This window comes from Dendropsophus ebraccatus, chromosome 4, assembly GCF_027789765.1.
Source record: "Dendropsophus ebraccatus isolate aDenEbr1 chromosome 4, aDenEbr1.pat, whole genome shotgun sequence".
Classification (NCBI taxonomy): Eukaryota; Metazoa; Chordata; class Amphibia; order Anura; family Hylidae; genus Dendropsophus; species Dendropsophus ebraccatus.
In genome coordinates, this window is record NC_091457.1 from 143,319,215 (window position 1) to 143,335,475 (window position 16,261).

General features: G+C 42.4%; 1 protein-coding gene across 2 annotated transcripts in view; it reads right to left on the reverse strand.

Moving 5' to 3' along the window:
- Positions 1-454: 454 nt before the first annotated feature.
- Positions 455-16,261, reverse strand: part of FAM227A (family with sequence similarity 227 member A) — a 33,980-nt gene continuing 18,173 nt past the window's right edge. Inside the window, exons 9-15 of one of the 2 annotated variants that reach the window (XM_069968916.1) lie at positions 13,851-13,908; positions 9,474-9,569; positions 7,963-8,063; positions 5,425-5,509; positions 3,517-3,587; positions 2,571-2,728; positions 455-906 (exon numbers count right to left, since the gene is read on the reverse strand). In XM_069968916.1, the coding sequence (XP_069825017.1) occupies positions 843-906; positions 2,571-2,728; positions 3,517-3,587; positions 5,425-5,509; positions 7,963-8,063; positions 9,474-9,569; positions 13,851-13,908 (633 nt within the window). In that variant the 3' untranslated portion in view covers positions 455-842. Of the gene's footprint in view, positions 907-2,570; positions 2,729-3,516; positions 3,588-5,424; positions 5,510-7,962; positions 8,064-9,473; positions 9,570-13,850; positions 13,981-16,261 lie in introns of both variants that reach the window. The other variant, XM_069968915.1, reaches the window with a different exon arrangement.

A 16,261-nucleotide genomic window follows, 5' to 3' on the forward strand; every position in this document is an offset into this window, starting at 1 on the left:
AAGGTTAGCAAGGAGTATATAACTTACTTCGGTTGGGGGTTAAGTTTCAGTTTAGAAAACATACCCCCCTCCAGGTTCGCCAAATCAAGATCGATGCTTGTCAGTATAACAGTTCCACGATTTATTCCATGTATTAAAACATAACAGTTCTAGGATTCAGGGCGACGCGTTTCGGTGCACATATAACACCTTTCTCAAGCCACTTGAGAAAGGTGTTATATGTGCACCGAAATGTGTCGCCCTGAATCCTAGAACTGTTGTTTTAATACATGGAATAAATCGTGGAACTGTTATACTGACAAGCATCGATCTTGATTTGGCGAACCTGGAGGGGGGTATGTTTTCTAAACTGAAACTTATCCCCCAACCGAAGTAAGTTATATACTCCTTGCTAACCTTATGCATTAACTCCTATATGGTTGACCCTTTGAGCACCGGAAACTTTTTTGTCTCTATATTGCTCATTACAGGTATGATTAAGATGAAATATGACACCTTTATATAGATAACACAGGATACGCCATCCACAATAGGTAATGATCACAGCTTCCCCCTTCCTGCACAGGCCACAGAGCATGCCTAGAAAACTCTACAATAGAAGTCAGCTCCAAGATATTGTTTCCTGTGGTCCATGTGTTTGCTGTAAAAAAAAATCTCAGTATGCTAATAACAGGTCAGGCAAGATGACTGCCCATGTCATCATATACAGAACATAGAAAAACAAATCAATAAAAAAAAACTGTCGTTTTTTTTTATAATGAACGGTTGTTATTCAAGGCCTTGAACCAAAGTTTAAATTCCATCTTTGTCTGTTCTTTCTATAGGAGTCAGGGGGGTTGGTATTATTTTATGCGCTGCGGTTGATGTCCTTGTGTTACGCCTTTATATGACGTTACAGTGGATGTCGTGCAGAGGAGGTATGAGTTAAGAAAAAATAGCCAAAATAGAATTATAGACGTATTATTTATCATTTTAACAATACATGCATGAGACTTGGGCCCCTTCCACATCATGATTCCTTCACATATTGCCAGTATACATCAGTAAGCTGTTAAAAAGCATGGCTTAAAGGTGTTATCCAGGCTTAGAAGAAAAATACTTTTTCTTGCAAAAACAGTGCCACCCCTGTCCTGACGTCAAGTGTGGTCCATTTGCTGCAAAATCCACACCCAAACTGAGGAAAAGAGTGGTGCTGTTTCTGGAAGAAAGCGGGCATGTATAAGGCTGGATAACGCCCTTAAGAAAAGGGTTGGTGTTTAGAGGTACTTACTGGTGCTCACTAGAGATAATCGAACAGGGCCGAGGTTCAGGTTTGTACGAACCTGAACCATCTGCATTTCATTCCCGCTACCTTCCCGTTCTGTGGGGAAGGTGGAGACAGCCCGAGTTCCTCCTGAAAAACAGGGATACAGCCTATTACCTTCCCCACGGAACAGGAAAGCAGCGGGAGTCAAATGCCGATGGTTCAGGTTTGTACAAACCTGAACCTCGGCCCTGTTCGATCATCTCTAGTGCTCACTAGAGGTAGGAGTTTCCCTCTTTTATGTTTCTTAGGGTCCTTTTACACACACAGATTTATCAGACTGATCATTGAAGCGAAACCCAGGAACAGACTGTATACAGGGAACAGGTCATAAAGGAAAGACTGAGATTTCTCCTCTTTTCAAATCCATTCCTAGCTTTGGCCTCCATAATCTGTCAGATAAGTCTGTGTGTATAAAAGAACACGTACGCCTGCCGTATGCCCCGCTCGCCCGATGGGCGGGCTGGGGCAGCTTGGGGGGGGGGGGCGTGATAAGGCAGGGAAGAGGCGTGGCTTCCTCCCGCACCTCATTTATCATGATTTATCATCCTTTATCAGGCGTAAATCATGATCCAAATCTACATCTGCTGGAAGCAGGTGTAGATTAAGTACTCTGGGCGCAGGTTCGGGCGCCCGGCCGTCCACATTTGCTAAGAGGCATGCGCTTCTTAGTGAATCCTGCTGGGGAAAAGGGGGCCGTGCCTAATAAACGCCTGTCTTCATAAATCCCCCCCCTTAGTGTCAGTCAATGCCGGTTAGCTAGGGACGGTCCGAACCGGCCGAGGTTCGGGTTCGTACGAACCGGAACTCTCTGCAATGATTCCCGCTGTCTGCCCGCTCTGTGGAGAGGGTGGATACAGCGGGAGGACCGCCTGGAAAACTGGGATACAGCCATAGCCATAGGCTGTATCCCAGTTTTCCAGGTGTTCCTCCCGCTGTATCCACCCGCTGCACGGAGCGGGCAGACAGCGGGAATCTGTGCCGAGAGTTCGGGTTCGTACGAACACGAACCTCGGCCGGTTCGGACCGTCCCTAGCTAACAGGCATTGACTGACACTAAGGGGGGGATTTATGAAGACAGGCGTTTATTAGGCCCGGCCCCCTTTTTCCCAGCAGGATTCACTAAGAAGCGCATGCCTCTTAACGAATGTGGACGGCCGGGCGCCCGAACCTGCGCCCAGCGTACTTAATCTACACCTGCTTCATACGAACCCGAACCTCGGCAGGTTCGGACCATCCTTACTGTTAGCCCTTTAGCAAAGGATATGGTATCTGCTTCTGTATCTCAGTCCTCTGCACTAGAACACTCACTCCAGCTTGTGGATCAGCTTGTCTCTTCTCCAGGTAGTACTGGACCAAAGGACTGTGGCCCGACAGATTGAAAGCCATGTGTATGAAATTAGCTTTTTGACAAGCTGGACGGGACTGAAAGTAATCAAGAAACGTTATGAGGATAAAATATACTTTTTATGATTGAAAATAGATAAATGCTTTCTCTCCTCTCTACTGTTTTTGATGACTCTTTTTGAGCAATTGGATTGTTTGATAGTATATTGCTGTTTTTATGCTTTGGTTGTGAATGTCCTATATCTTTCACAAACCGCACATGAAGGGGAGAGTTCTCAGACGAACTGCTAGCGAGAAGTATGGCGTAAATGGAAGGACTCCCGACAACTGTTTGTTTTACATTAAGGTCAACATGACCCGATGGACATTTCATTTTGACACCTCTTTATTTTCTATATACTGGAAAATTGTTTGCGATTGTCCTCTTTTCTCTTATGTATAAAATCTTCTTTATTAATAAAAACTCAGATTTACTAAAAAATAAAATAAATAAATGGCTGTGGTTCCTGTTCTTGATATGACAGACGTCCCCATCGGTCAGACTCCTGGCATTTCCTATGTGTCTGGATGGAGAACTGGAAGCTGTGAGCAGTGGGAGCCGAAGCATTGGAATTACAGCAGCGGGGACTGGTGACAGACGGATATATATGTATTTTTATTATTATTAGCTACCACCCTAGCCAAGTCTAAATGTAGAAAGTTTTCTGTGGACAATCCTTTTCATCATACAGGGTTCTGGTGGGGACTGCACCCCTGAAGTAAACATGCATACTTAGGGTTGGCAGAAATAGCTGGTGGTTGATTGTGAAAGGTTTGACAAACAATAGACATGTAATGCTGATGAACATTGCATTGCTGTCCTTTACCTCTTTAGCTGGGGTAACTTTAGAGGATTTCATCCCTGTCTTCAGTTTGCCTACATCTCTTGCTTCAGAACCTACATTGGTTAGAAATAATGGAGATCAAAATGGGTTTAAAGTAAATGCACCAGTTCAATCCACATATTAAGCTTTTTATATGCCCTTATGGGCCCAGCCTAATTAATTCCTCTGGTGTGTTCCTTTTCAATCCGCCGCCCAGTTTCTGTGATCCGCACAGTTTTCTAAATATACAAATGTGGTTGCTCAGTGCACTGGGGGAGCGTCCAGCACCCACAGTGCACCAATGTCTCCTCCCCTATGTTATGTGCTGAGGCAGAGCCAGGCCAGGCTTCAGTCAGAAGGAGATATTGGTTTACTGGGGGCCTTCCTTCTGTACACCGAGCGTCTTAATTGGATAGTTAGTGGATTAAACTGGTAAATTCACTTTAAATTCTATTGTTATAATTTATACAATCTGTATTCCATTGCAAATTGTGTCAAAATAAGGGACAAAATTGTGTCTGCACCATGATGGAAGGATGCCCAGTAGGTAGATAGGTGCTCCTAGTAAATAGAATTGCTCCACAGTAAATACAGAGTTTCCATCAGTAGATAGAGCTATCTCCCAGTAATTAGTGTGTTGTCCACCCCATAAGTAGAGCTGCCTCCCAGTAGGTAAAGTACCCCCTAGTAGGTAGAGTTTTGTTAGGGGCAATCCATGTGCAGTTAGTGTGCACTGCTTTCATTGTGTAGGATCACTCTATCCTACAACTACAATATTGTATTTGGCAATGTCCCCACAATGTCTTTTTTTGTGGCAATTTTCCTGCCAAAATTCAGCAGTGCCAAAAAAAGACATTGTGTGAACACAGCCTTATACAATATTAGACTATGTTGCCACACAATATTTTTGGTCAGTATTTTGCAAACAAAACCAGGAGTGGATTTAAAACACAGTAAGGCTATGTTCACACACTTGGAATTGAGAGGATGGTCGTCATTTAATGCCGAATCATTGTTATTTTAAAACAACGGCTGTTATTTGCCATTATATGACGGCCATCCACTCAATTTCAACATCGTGTGAACATAGCCTTTCTGTGTTTTCAATCCACTCCTGGTTTTGGTTGCAAAATACAGACCAAAATACTGTGTGCGAACATAGCCTTATAGTTCTAAAAGGCACAATAAATGAAAAGTCTTGTATTCTAACTAACAACTACAATCAGGTTCTTTTGAGCCAACATCCAGTAATCCAGAAAGTCTAATAATCTGACAGCAAGTACCCCTAGGCCGGGTTTACGCATCGTAACACACCGGCCGTAAGAACAGCCGAGTCACAGACCAGCGGGTGTCAGTGAAGATGAACTTCATTTATGCTGAATTGGGATGTACCATAGCCGACAATGGAGAGTGTGTCCGGAGCCGCACTCTCCACTGTGTGAACTGAAAAACGACCTCACAAAACTGACATGTCAGTTTTTCTTGCGGTTGCTAGGCATCCCGGCCGGAGTGTATACTATGGGGGAGATTTATTAAAGGGTGTAAAATTTAGACTGGTGCAAACTGACCACAGCAACCAATTACAGCACCTCTTTCCTCTCATCAGAGCTGGAAGCTGAGCTGTGATTGGTTGCTGTGGCCAGTTTGCACCAGTCTAAATTTTACACCCTTTGGTAAATCCCCCCCTATGTGTATACACTCCGTCTGGGATTCCCTCTGACTGCAGTGCAACGTAACTTTTGTATTAATCACAGCCGTTGCTGCTGATTAGCAAGTTACGTTTTGTGAACATAGCTTTATAGTTCATATATATATATCTTGTGATGACTGTAATTTAAAATATTTTATAATCTGACAACTATCTGGGCTCATTGATGCTGCTAAAGGAGATTATTTTTTTTTCATAAGTACCTTTTAAACCCTGTAAATGTTCAATGGAAGGAGGGAGCGCTGCCTCTTTCTTATGTAAAGAAGAATGACTGGAGGCTGAAGAATTCTAAAGAACAAAATAGCACCATGAAATATAATTTAACTAAAACAATACATCAGGTGGTATAAACTAAATGTTTATGGATTAGATCTCAGTATATGTTATATCTAAATGGCATCTATTGTTTTGGCTTTTTCTTAGGGTAGGTTCACACTACGGAATCTGCGTGGTTAGTTCCGGCGGATTCCGTGGCTCGTACCCGTTCACAGTGGCACGCATATCCACCGGCTCCATAGACACCATTCTATGGTCATTCCGATTCCTTGTTCGGTCAGTACTTTCGGCGGAACGCAGAATCGGCCCTGCCATATAATGGTATCTATGGCACGGGCTTATCCGGGCAGATTCCGTAGTGTGAACCTACCCTTTCTCAGTAACACGGGGTTATCCAGCGCCTGTTTTTTCATTTTTTCCTCCTTGCCTTCTAAGATCCATAACTCTTTTATTTTTCCATCTACAGGGCCATAAGAGGGCTTGTTTTTTTCAGGAACTTCAGGTACTTTTTAATTGCGCCTTTCAATCTACCATAACATGTATGACGGTACCCCCAAAAATTATTTATGGGGTGAAATTTGGATAAAAAATGCAATTCCGCATATTTTGGGGGGCTTCTGTGTTTACGTAATGAACTTTACAGTAAAAGGCTAAGTTCAAACAATGTTTTTTGAGCTCCGTTTAAAATAACAGACATCATCTAGCGGTCTGGCCTCCCCTTGCAATGACGGCTGTTGGTACATTATTCTAGTTTGGGGTTACTCATTGGACTTTGGGTGTGGCTTAATTGAAAACTTCACTAAATATAATAGAAAAAGTGGAGAAAGAAGGGTGAAAAAAGAAAAACTGTGTGTGAACAACTAATAAAAAAATATCCGCTGTTTGCACAAGATGCCCAAAAATAATGATCATGTTCATTATTTTGACGTCCGTGGTAAAAACGTCCGTTACTCAATACATTGTGTGCATTGGACGTCCTTCTTTCCAATGACTTTAATGTATTACCATTGCAGTCAGTTAAATTCTGTCAAAAACGGACATTATTTTAAATTGCAAAATCGGGCGCCTTTTCTTAATTTTTGACGTGTGAACATAGCAAAACTGACATTTTATCTTTATTCTATAAATCAGTCTGAATACAGCGATATGCATGTTTACATAGCTTTTCTAATGTTTTACTATTTTTATTAACAGTAAACCTTTTTTTTTTTTTGCAAATAGGCATGTTTAAAATGGCACTATTGTAGCGCTTTTATTTTATCACCTACGGGGCTGTATGGGGCATTATTTTTTGCGCCATGATCTCTAGTTTTTATTAGTATCACATCTGTGTACATCGGACATATTGATCACTTTTTATTAATTTTCTATACATAAAATGTAATAGAAATCAACAATCCTGGCGTTTTTTTTTGGGGGGGGGGGGGGGGGCTATGGCATGTTTTTAAACACATTTATTTATTCATTTGTTTACACATTTTAAGTCCCCCCAGGGAACTATAACATACATACATTAGATCAGTAACACTGATCACTGCTATGCCATACCATAGCAGGGATCAGTGTTATCTGCGATCTTCTGATAGAGCCTGCCTGTGGCAGACTCTATCAAAAGAGTGAAGATCTGACTGCACGGAGGAAGGTAAGAGACCTCCAGCAGTCAGACAATGCAATCGGTCACTTAAACTCCTGTCACTTACACTTAAACGCTGTGGTGTTTAAGGTGTTAATGGCGGGCTGCCCGCCATTAAGAGTGGGGGCCCGGCTGTGGACCCGCGCGGTGCTAGAAACGGCCCTGGCTCTCCCTTTTCTCCAGATAGCTTGCCGTACCCACTGCTGTCTCAGTGGCTGCAATGTGCTTGGGACATCAGCTGGGTGAGAATATAATTGGGGTAGTTAAACAGAATCTGACCTCCGTACCCCATTAGGGACCAAAAGGGGACAGAATGCAGGAACTGGACTGGGTCTCTGTTCTCTAGTTTACCCCCTGTCGCATGTAGCATGCTGTTCCAGCGGCGCCATGCGCACGTTGTTCCTCTGCTAATATGGCTTTGTGAGAGACAGTTCTGTTGGCAGCTAATAGGATGCATATTTTCCCTTTTGATTTACCATAATTTCAGATGCCATGATTAAGAGTCAAGTTGGCTCGAAACGCGTCGGCTGTTCCTTTTAAGAATTTCCAATAAACCTTGAATGTTTTATCTGAGCTGAAGCAATCCTGTTGTTTCTATGTTATGGCTACCCCGGAATCCAGGGGCTTTACCTTCGTGCTCAAAATGACCACATAATGATATGAGAAAGCATAAATTTATGGGACTGGGCGCTGACCACATCTGTCTTTTCTGTCTGTAGCATGCTGTAGTTAGGTTTTTTAAACAATTATGTATGGATGGATGGATAGCATTTTATGCAGTAATAAATGTGACTTGCTATATAATTATTATTATTTTTTTTTTCCAGCAAACCTTTCGAGATGGTTTAAATACAGAATACTTTCTTGCTCTGAAACCTGAAGAGGTAGAAAATGTATTTTTCTCTTCTGTACCAAACCAAAAGGTGTCTAAATCTGTAAAGAAGAAAAAAATAATATTTTAACAAAGACATTTTAATTGTTTATATAAAAACACTATATCACAGTGGATATGCAGTGCATATAACAATACACAACACTGCCCTATCCACTTAGGGAGTAGGACATAGTGGTTTCTGGTCATGTATCTAAGAGTCAGTGTAGCCTTAGTGTCATCTAAAACTTAATGGGTTATTCCAAGATAAAACTAACTTGTCCCCTATCCAAAAAACAGGGGACAAGTAAGAGATTGTGAGGAATCTGACCTCCATAACCCCCAGCGATCTCCATATTGGTCCGTGGTTTTTTGTTTTGAATAGAGCCATAGGTACAGGTTGTGACCTGTGGCTGTATTCATACTCTTTCCGGGGGCTTCAATCATTCTCTATGGCACCCCCGGAGAAAGCCGAGTACACCACTCTTTCTAGTGGCTCCATAGAGAATAAATAAAGCTGCGGGTCACATGCAGTACCCGCGGCTTTATTCAAAACAAAGGAATGCGGGCCAATATGGAGATCGTCTGGGGGTATGAAGATCATCCCCCCATGCTTTCTTACTTGTCCCCTATCCTGTAGATAAGTTAGTTTTATCCAAAAAACGAGAGTACTACTAAATGAGAGTTCTACTTGTGTTATGTATATCTTGAGAGGTGCACCCCTGTCTGCATGTGCTGAGGGTTCTCTGTAGTGTCCGATAAAAGGTTTTTTGCCGATTGAACGGAGTAGTTGGCTGCCGGTCTGCTGTCTCTTTGCTCTGATAAGTTAGTTTAATCTTGCAATACCCCTTTAACGGTGCATACTGTAACTAGATAATCTACAGATTTTTTAATAAAGCCCCCCCCCATACACCCCACCAAATTTCCTGAGAGGTGCACGCCTCTTTGTAAATCCAGAGGGACCTGTGCCTGCTGCAAGGCGTATGAAGAAATCTAGATTTCTGCCAAGATCTACCCCTGTTTGCAGGCATAAATTGTGATAAATTAGGTGCAGGAGAAGACCATGCCTCCTAAATGACAGCCTTGCTGCGCCCCTTGAGGAAAGCAAAGCCTACTTCACAGAAAAGGTGCAGATTTTTCTGCAAAGCACTCAGTTTGTGAAAAAATCTGCATCTTTTCCATGGCATACGCAGTTAATAAATCTGCCACAGAGTGTTCTGACAATATGTTTGTTTTTTAATAAATAACTTTAGTAGTAGTAGTAGTATCATTATTTTAAATAGTAATATTAATTAGTAATAATAATAGTAAGAACACTTAGGCCAAGGATATACAAATGATCAACATGAATATATGTTAAACAATAACACTGTATACCTGGGTTAATAAGAACCACACTAGACTTTGTAAAATATCTGCAGCTATTTTACAGGAATTAGCATTATGCTCTGTTCACACTGATAAAGACTCACCAATCTTTTGCTGCACTTTGCCATTTGATGTGTCATCTTTTGGTTCCAAGGTTACATAGTCCCAACTGTTATACACGCCAGATACAGGACAAATTCCTTTAATCAAACAAATAACTTATAAAAAGAATTTCAATTGAGATTCCATATAACATATTGAATATACATTTTTAAAGGAAATATGCTTCCATAAGCATAAAATGTTTTTATTCTATAATATACAGAATGAAAGAGGCTTTCCTGACCTCCTGAAGTGCAACAAGCAACACCTCCTTACTCCCCCTTCCCTCTCTATCTCTGCTTGGGACTCCCATGTGTCTCCTTGTCTTAACATCTATTTGGGCCTGGTCAGACTATGGAATCCACATGGATAGGCTCCGGTGGATTCCGCGTGCAAAAACCAAACACCCCCCCCCCCCCCCCGCCGCCGCACTCCTGCTTCAAGATCTGGCCGTCCCAAAGGCTCCATTCTACTGTATTTAGGCAGATTCCGCCTTCCGACCAAATAAGAATGGACATGTCAATTCTTTGGGCAGACAGCAGAATTCACCTGACCATAGAATGGTGCCTATGAGACAGCCAGATCTCCAAGCAAGAGCGTGCAAGTAATCTCACGGAGCTTATCAGCACGGATTCCCTAGTGTGACCATGCCCTCGAGCAGTTTCTGCAGATGGATTGTGAATTCCTTTTATGGCCAGGTTCAGACTATGTAAGTGTGCGGCTGTATTTGCGGCTGTAATTGTGCGGCGGTATTTTTGGTGGTTCATGCGTACGCTGGAAAGTATAGGATATACGGCTGCACAGTGCACACTATGTATGAATCTACGGCCCGATCGTAAACGGACCCGTAAAAAATGAACAAGACCATTGTTTGCGGCTGGAAACGCGGCCGTGGATTGACAGGCGGTCCGTACCGAGTACTTCAAAAATAGCCGGCAATGATGCTGAATGCCGATGCCTCTAATAGTTAATATATTAAATTAATAAAACACATTTTCTTTGTAATAAAGTCCCTTTCGTTGTTCAATAATTTAATTCTAACGAATCCATCATTTTGCAATTAAATATACTGTTAAAATAAATATATATATAAATAAATGTATATTTATATATATATTTATTTTTTGACAGTATATTTAATTGCACAATGATGGATTCGTTAGAATTAAATTATTGAATAACGAAACTGAATTTATTTCAACGAAAATGTGTTTTATTAATTAAATATTAATTAGTACAGGAAGCTCCATAAGCCGTTAATTCATATTGCCGGCAAAAGAGCATTCTGTACTAATCATCACTTAACTTTAATGAAAACATCAAATGTTTCTTCTAATAATGCTATTGTGATAACATAATTAGAAGAAACATTTAGAATTATATGTGCGCTCAGCTGATTGGCTGATCGGCTGAGCGCACATATAATTAGCGGGTCCGCAGCACAGTGACTTCATTGTGCTGCGGACCAGCGAAGAGGACACATCGGGGTGAGTATAGAGCTCTCCCCACCCCCTCCCCAGCACTGCACCCCTCCCAGCAAGAAAGGGGGGTCACTTAACCCCTTACTTGCTGGGATGGGTGCAGTCTGACATCAGTCTGGCCCCCAAGGGGTTAAGGGGGATGCAATACATCCTCCCTTAACCCCTTGGGGGCCAGACTGTAAGCAGCGATCTGTAAAGATGCTGCATACTGTAAGGAGCACCACACCGCTTACAATGATGGGTGTTGTGCTCCTGTTTGTGTGTTTTTTTGTGTGTTTCTCCCTTTTTGTTTTTCAGATATCGGTATCCTGGGGATTACGTCGGATTCCGTGGACTACGTCGATGACCAGCGTTTTTTTGTTGTTTTTTTTTAATAAAATGGTCAATGAGCGGTGTGGGGGTGTTTTTATTTGAATAAAAAAAATTTTTAACTTGTGTCTTCTCTTTATTTCTTTACTTTATAGACTTAGTAGTGGAAGCCGTCTAATAGACGGAATCTATTACTAAGTTGGGGCCTAGTGTTAGCCGGTATAAAATGGCTAACACTAACCCCCCATTATTACCCCAGTACCCAATGCCACCAGGGGTACTGGGAAGAGCCGGGTGCCAGTGGTCCCGCAGCGTCAAAATTGGCGCTCCTGGACCGGGCGGCAGCAGGCTGGTAAGATTTAGGCTGGGGAGGGCCTAAACCAATGGCTCTTCCCACCCTGGTGTTACCAGGCTGCTGTCGTTTGGTTTTTAACCCGGCTGGTTATAAAAATAGGGGGGACCCTATGCGTTTTTTTTTTTTTAAATAAATAAATAATTTAAAAAAAACGCATAGGGTCCCCCCTATTTTTATAACCAGCCGGGTTAAAAACCAAACGACAGCAGCCTGGTAACACCAGGGTGGGAAGAGCCATTGGTTTAGGCCCTCCCCAGCCTAAATCTTACCAGCCTGCTGCTGCCCGGTCCAGGAGCGCCAATTTTGACGCTCCGGGACCACTGGCACCCGGCTCTTCCCAGTACCCCTGGTGGCATTGGGTACTGGGGTAATAATGGGGGGAAGTAGTGGAAGCCGTCTAATAAACGGAATCCATTACTAAGTTGGGGCCTAGTGTTAGCCGGTATAAAATGGCTAACACTAGGCCCCAACTTAGTAATGGATTCCGTTTATTAGACGGCTTCCACTACTAAGTCTATAAAGTAAAGAAATAAAGAGAAGACACAAGTTAAAAAATTTTTTTATTCAAATAAAAACACCCCCACACCCCTCATGGACCATTTTATTAAAAAAAAAAAAAAAAAAAAACGCTGGTCATCGACGTAGTCCACGGAATCCGACGTAATCCCCAGGATACCGATATCTGAAAAACAAAAAGGGAGAAACACACAAAAAACACACAAACAGGAGCACAACACCCATCATTGTGAGCGGTGTTGTGCTCCTTACAGTATGCAGCATCTTTACAGATCGCTGCTTACAGTCTGGCCCCAAAGGGGTTAAGGGAGGATGTATTGCATCCCCCTTAACCCCTTGGGGGCCAGACTGATGTCAGACTGCACCCATCCCAGCAAGGAAGGGGTTAAGTGACCCCCCTTCCTTGCTGGGAGGGGTGCAGTGCTGGGGAGGGGGTGGGGAGAGCTCTATACTCACCCCGATGTGTCCTCTTCGCTGGTCCGCAGCACAATGAAGTCACTGTGCTGCGGACCCGCTAATTATATGTGCGCTGAGCCGATCAGCCAATCAGCTGAGCGCACATATAATTCTAAATGTTTCTTCTAATAATGCTATTGTGATAACATAATTAGAAGAAACATTTGATGTTTTCATTAAAGTAAATTGATGATTAGTACAGAATGCTCTTTTGCTGGCAATATGAATTAACGGCTTATGGAGCTTCCTGTGCTAATTAATATTTAATTAATAAAACACATTTTCGTTGAAATAAATTCAGTTTCGTTATTCAATAATTTAATTCTAACGAATCCATCATTGTGCAATTAAATATACTGTCAAAAAATAATTATATATATAAATATACATTTATTTATTTATATATATATTTATTTTTACAGTATATTTAATTGCAAAATGATGGATTAGTTTAAATTTAATTATTGAACAACGAAAGGCACGTTATTACAACGAAAATGTGTTTTATTAATTTAATATATTAACCATGAGAGACATCGGCATTACTGCAGAGGATCGCAAACCCCGGTAATAGCAATTCATGTAAACTGTTTCCCTGCTTTCCCAGATGCATCCAGAGGTGTTTGCATCACTTTCTTAAGATTTTATTTGTTATTTTTAGTTGAACCAGATTTCCAAGTAAATGACCGTATGTTTTGAGCCGCATGTCTATTTTTTCCCACGGCCGTAGATTCATCCGCACATTTACAGCCGCATAAAAAATACAGCCGCACAGTTACATAGTGTGAACCTAGCCCCCGGGTGCGTTCACACGTACTGGCTCGCAGTGGAAATCTCGCTGCGAGTTTTGCAGCAAGATCCGCTACGAGTCAAGGTCCTGGCAGGTCCTGGCTAGATTCACACTTGATGTATCCGCAGCGGATTTCACGCTGCGAGTTTGCAGCGAAATCCGCTGCGGATACCTCTACTGTCACTTCCAATGTCATCCCGCTGCGAGTATGTAAGTCCCCCTGTCACCTTGTCCTATATAAAAGGAATGCTGAAAAAATATGAGCCAAAATTAACATTTTCAGCCACAATGGTGCACATTTTGCACCACAAATTTTGGTCCATAATCCTTGCTAACACACTTGCCAAATAAATTGTGATCATTTCTTTGAGTTCACATGTAATGTCATAAAATTGTTTTTACTGCACATTTGATTTTTTTTCTTTCACTTGTCAGACACATAAAGTAAACGGCAACACCAGACAATCCTCACCTCCAAACCATTGCCACAACAGACCACAGAGCTCAGCTTTGAAATCATCTGATTGAAACTGGTGCAAGGATTGAGGAAAAGAAAAACAAAAACTACTGTATATGGCCTGACTCAGAACAGAAGGGAACACCTGTTTGGAAAGAAAAAAAAAGAAAAAAATTTAGGTTATGTTCACATTTATGGTTCACAGTAGAGTTGAGCAAACTTCAAGCATGCTCGAGTTGGTCCGAACCCAAGTGTGCGGTATTTGATTAGCGGTGGCTGCTGCAGTTGCATAAAGCCGTAAGGCTGTCTGAATAACATGGATACAGCCTATGGCCAGGCAGCCTTAGGGTCCTATTCCACGAGCCGAGCAGGGCCCGATCAACGATGTAAATGAGCGCCGATTTGCTAGATCGGCGCTCGTTTACTGGGCCTATTCTACAGCCAGACAATCGTTAGCGAGGGCTGCAGGGACATCGTTACCGATGTCCTTGCAGCATACATTACCTAGCAGGGCTTCTTCTCCGCTCCGTCTTTCTCCCCAAGTCCCGCAGCGCAGCATCAACTCCGGAGCGGCCTGATTGAGCTGTCAAACCGCTCAGCCAATCACTGGCCGCGACGATCCCAGCCAGTGATTGGCTGAGCGGTCTGACAGCTCAGTCAAGCCGCACAGAAGCTGATGCTGCACAGCGGGACCCGGGGAGGAAGAGAGGAAGACGGAGCGGAAGAGAAGCCCTGCTAGGTAATGTATGGTGCTTCTCAAATCGCCGGTCGCCCACCGCGCACCGCTGTTCCACGAATCGATGCGCGGTGGGTGACCGATGATTTTAGGTTTGGGCCTAAATAAATGATCAGCCGATGACACGATCATCAGCTAATCGTTTTCTCCATTCCACCGAGCGATAATCTGCCGAATGGGGCCGATTCGACCGATTATCGCTCCGTGGAATAGGCCCCTTAGGGCTGCATCCAGCTGCAGCAGCCACCACTAAGAAAATGTCACATGCTTGAAGTTCCCTCAAATCCATTTCACAGAAACCAAAAAAGTAAAAATGACAGCTATGCCGGATCTGTTCATGGGAAACCAAGACCACAACCAACAGACCCCGCTGACTTATAATGGGGTCCATTGGGTTCTGTTTCTAAAAAATAATACAACATACTTGCAGTTTCTGCCAAAAATTACTGGATTCACCAACTGTGAGTCTCCTATGCAGATGTAACCCTAGCCTCTTGCCATAACAACTTGCACAGTAAAGACTTTACCATCCACAAGATCTAAAGCCAGATTCATATTTCAGGAGCTTATACACAGATTGCTTGATTTTTTTAACAGATTTTTATAAATTAAAGATTAAAAAAAACATGATTTACATAAACAAGAGAAATCTGCAAGGGCATACCCTCAAGATTGCTTTAATTTAAAGGGTAATAAAGTGGTGCCTTGGATTACGAGCATGATTTGTTCCGGGACCGCGCTTGTAATCCAAATCCACTCTTAAACCAAAACAAATTTTCCCATAAGAAATCACAGAAATGCAGACAATTGGTTCCACACCCAAAAAATAATGGTTTATTATTCTGAATAACATGTAAAACAGATTAAACAAACATTCAGAAACAGCAGAATATGTGATATTATAAGTTACTGTACAGTAATGGAGAGGATGGGAAACACAAGGGCGGACAGAGACTGCAGGGAGTATGAAGGAATGAGCAGGGCAGATGTGGGCACATACATGCAGCACTCTCTGTCCGGGGAGAGAAGGGTTACAGCTATGAAGAGATTACCTCCACAGTCCTGTCCCCTGATGTAAGCCCCAGCTTGAAGTGGATCAGCTATGATTTGGAAGGTGAGGGAGACTTCCTGGGTCAGAGTACAGTGATGTAGACCCCACTATGCAGACCATGTCCCTCCCCCACTCACGCTCCCACCCAGTACAGGGAGCTCTTAAACCAAAGCAATGCTCTTAAACCAAGTCACAATTTTGAAAAACTGTGAGCTCTTAAACCAAAACGTTCTTAAACCAAGTTACTCTTAAACCAAGGTACCACTGTACTCATTTGGGACACTTATAACAAAATCAACAGGAAAATAAATGGTCACAATTTGATGTTTCAATGAAATGTATTTGTGTTATGTGATAGCAAAGAATATGCCTGCAAGTCCAATGACTATTCTTCTACTACTATAATATACTTCTATTATTATTGTGACTGGATTATATTGTGATTGATTGTGATTGTGATTCATTGTGGTTGCACATGTACATAGTTGAATACTAGGCTCCCCTGCACATTGTACCGAACTGTTTGACATTAAAGAGTTTGTCCCACCTGCTGATAATTCAGATTGGTGGTGCCTCTCCCCCGTTACACAGTGAGTATAAAGCAAGACTAATGATTCATATGTGTTTGGTTACTATTCT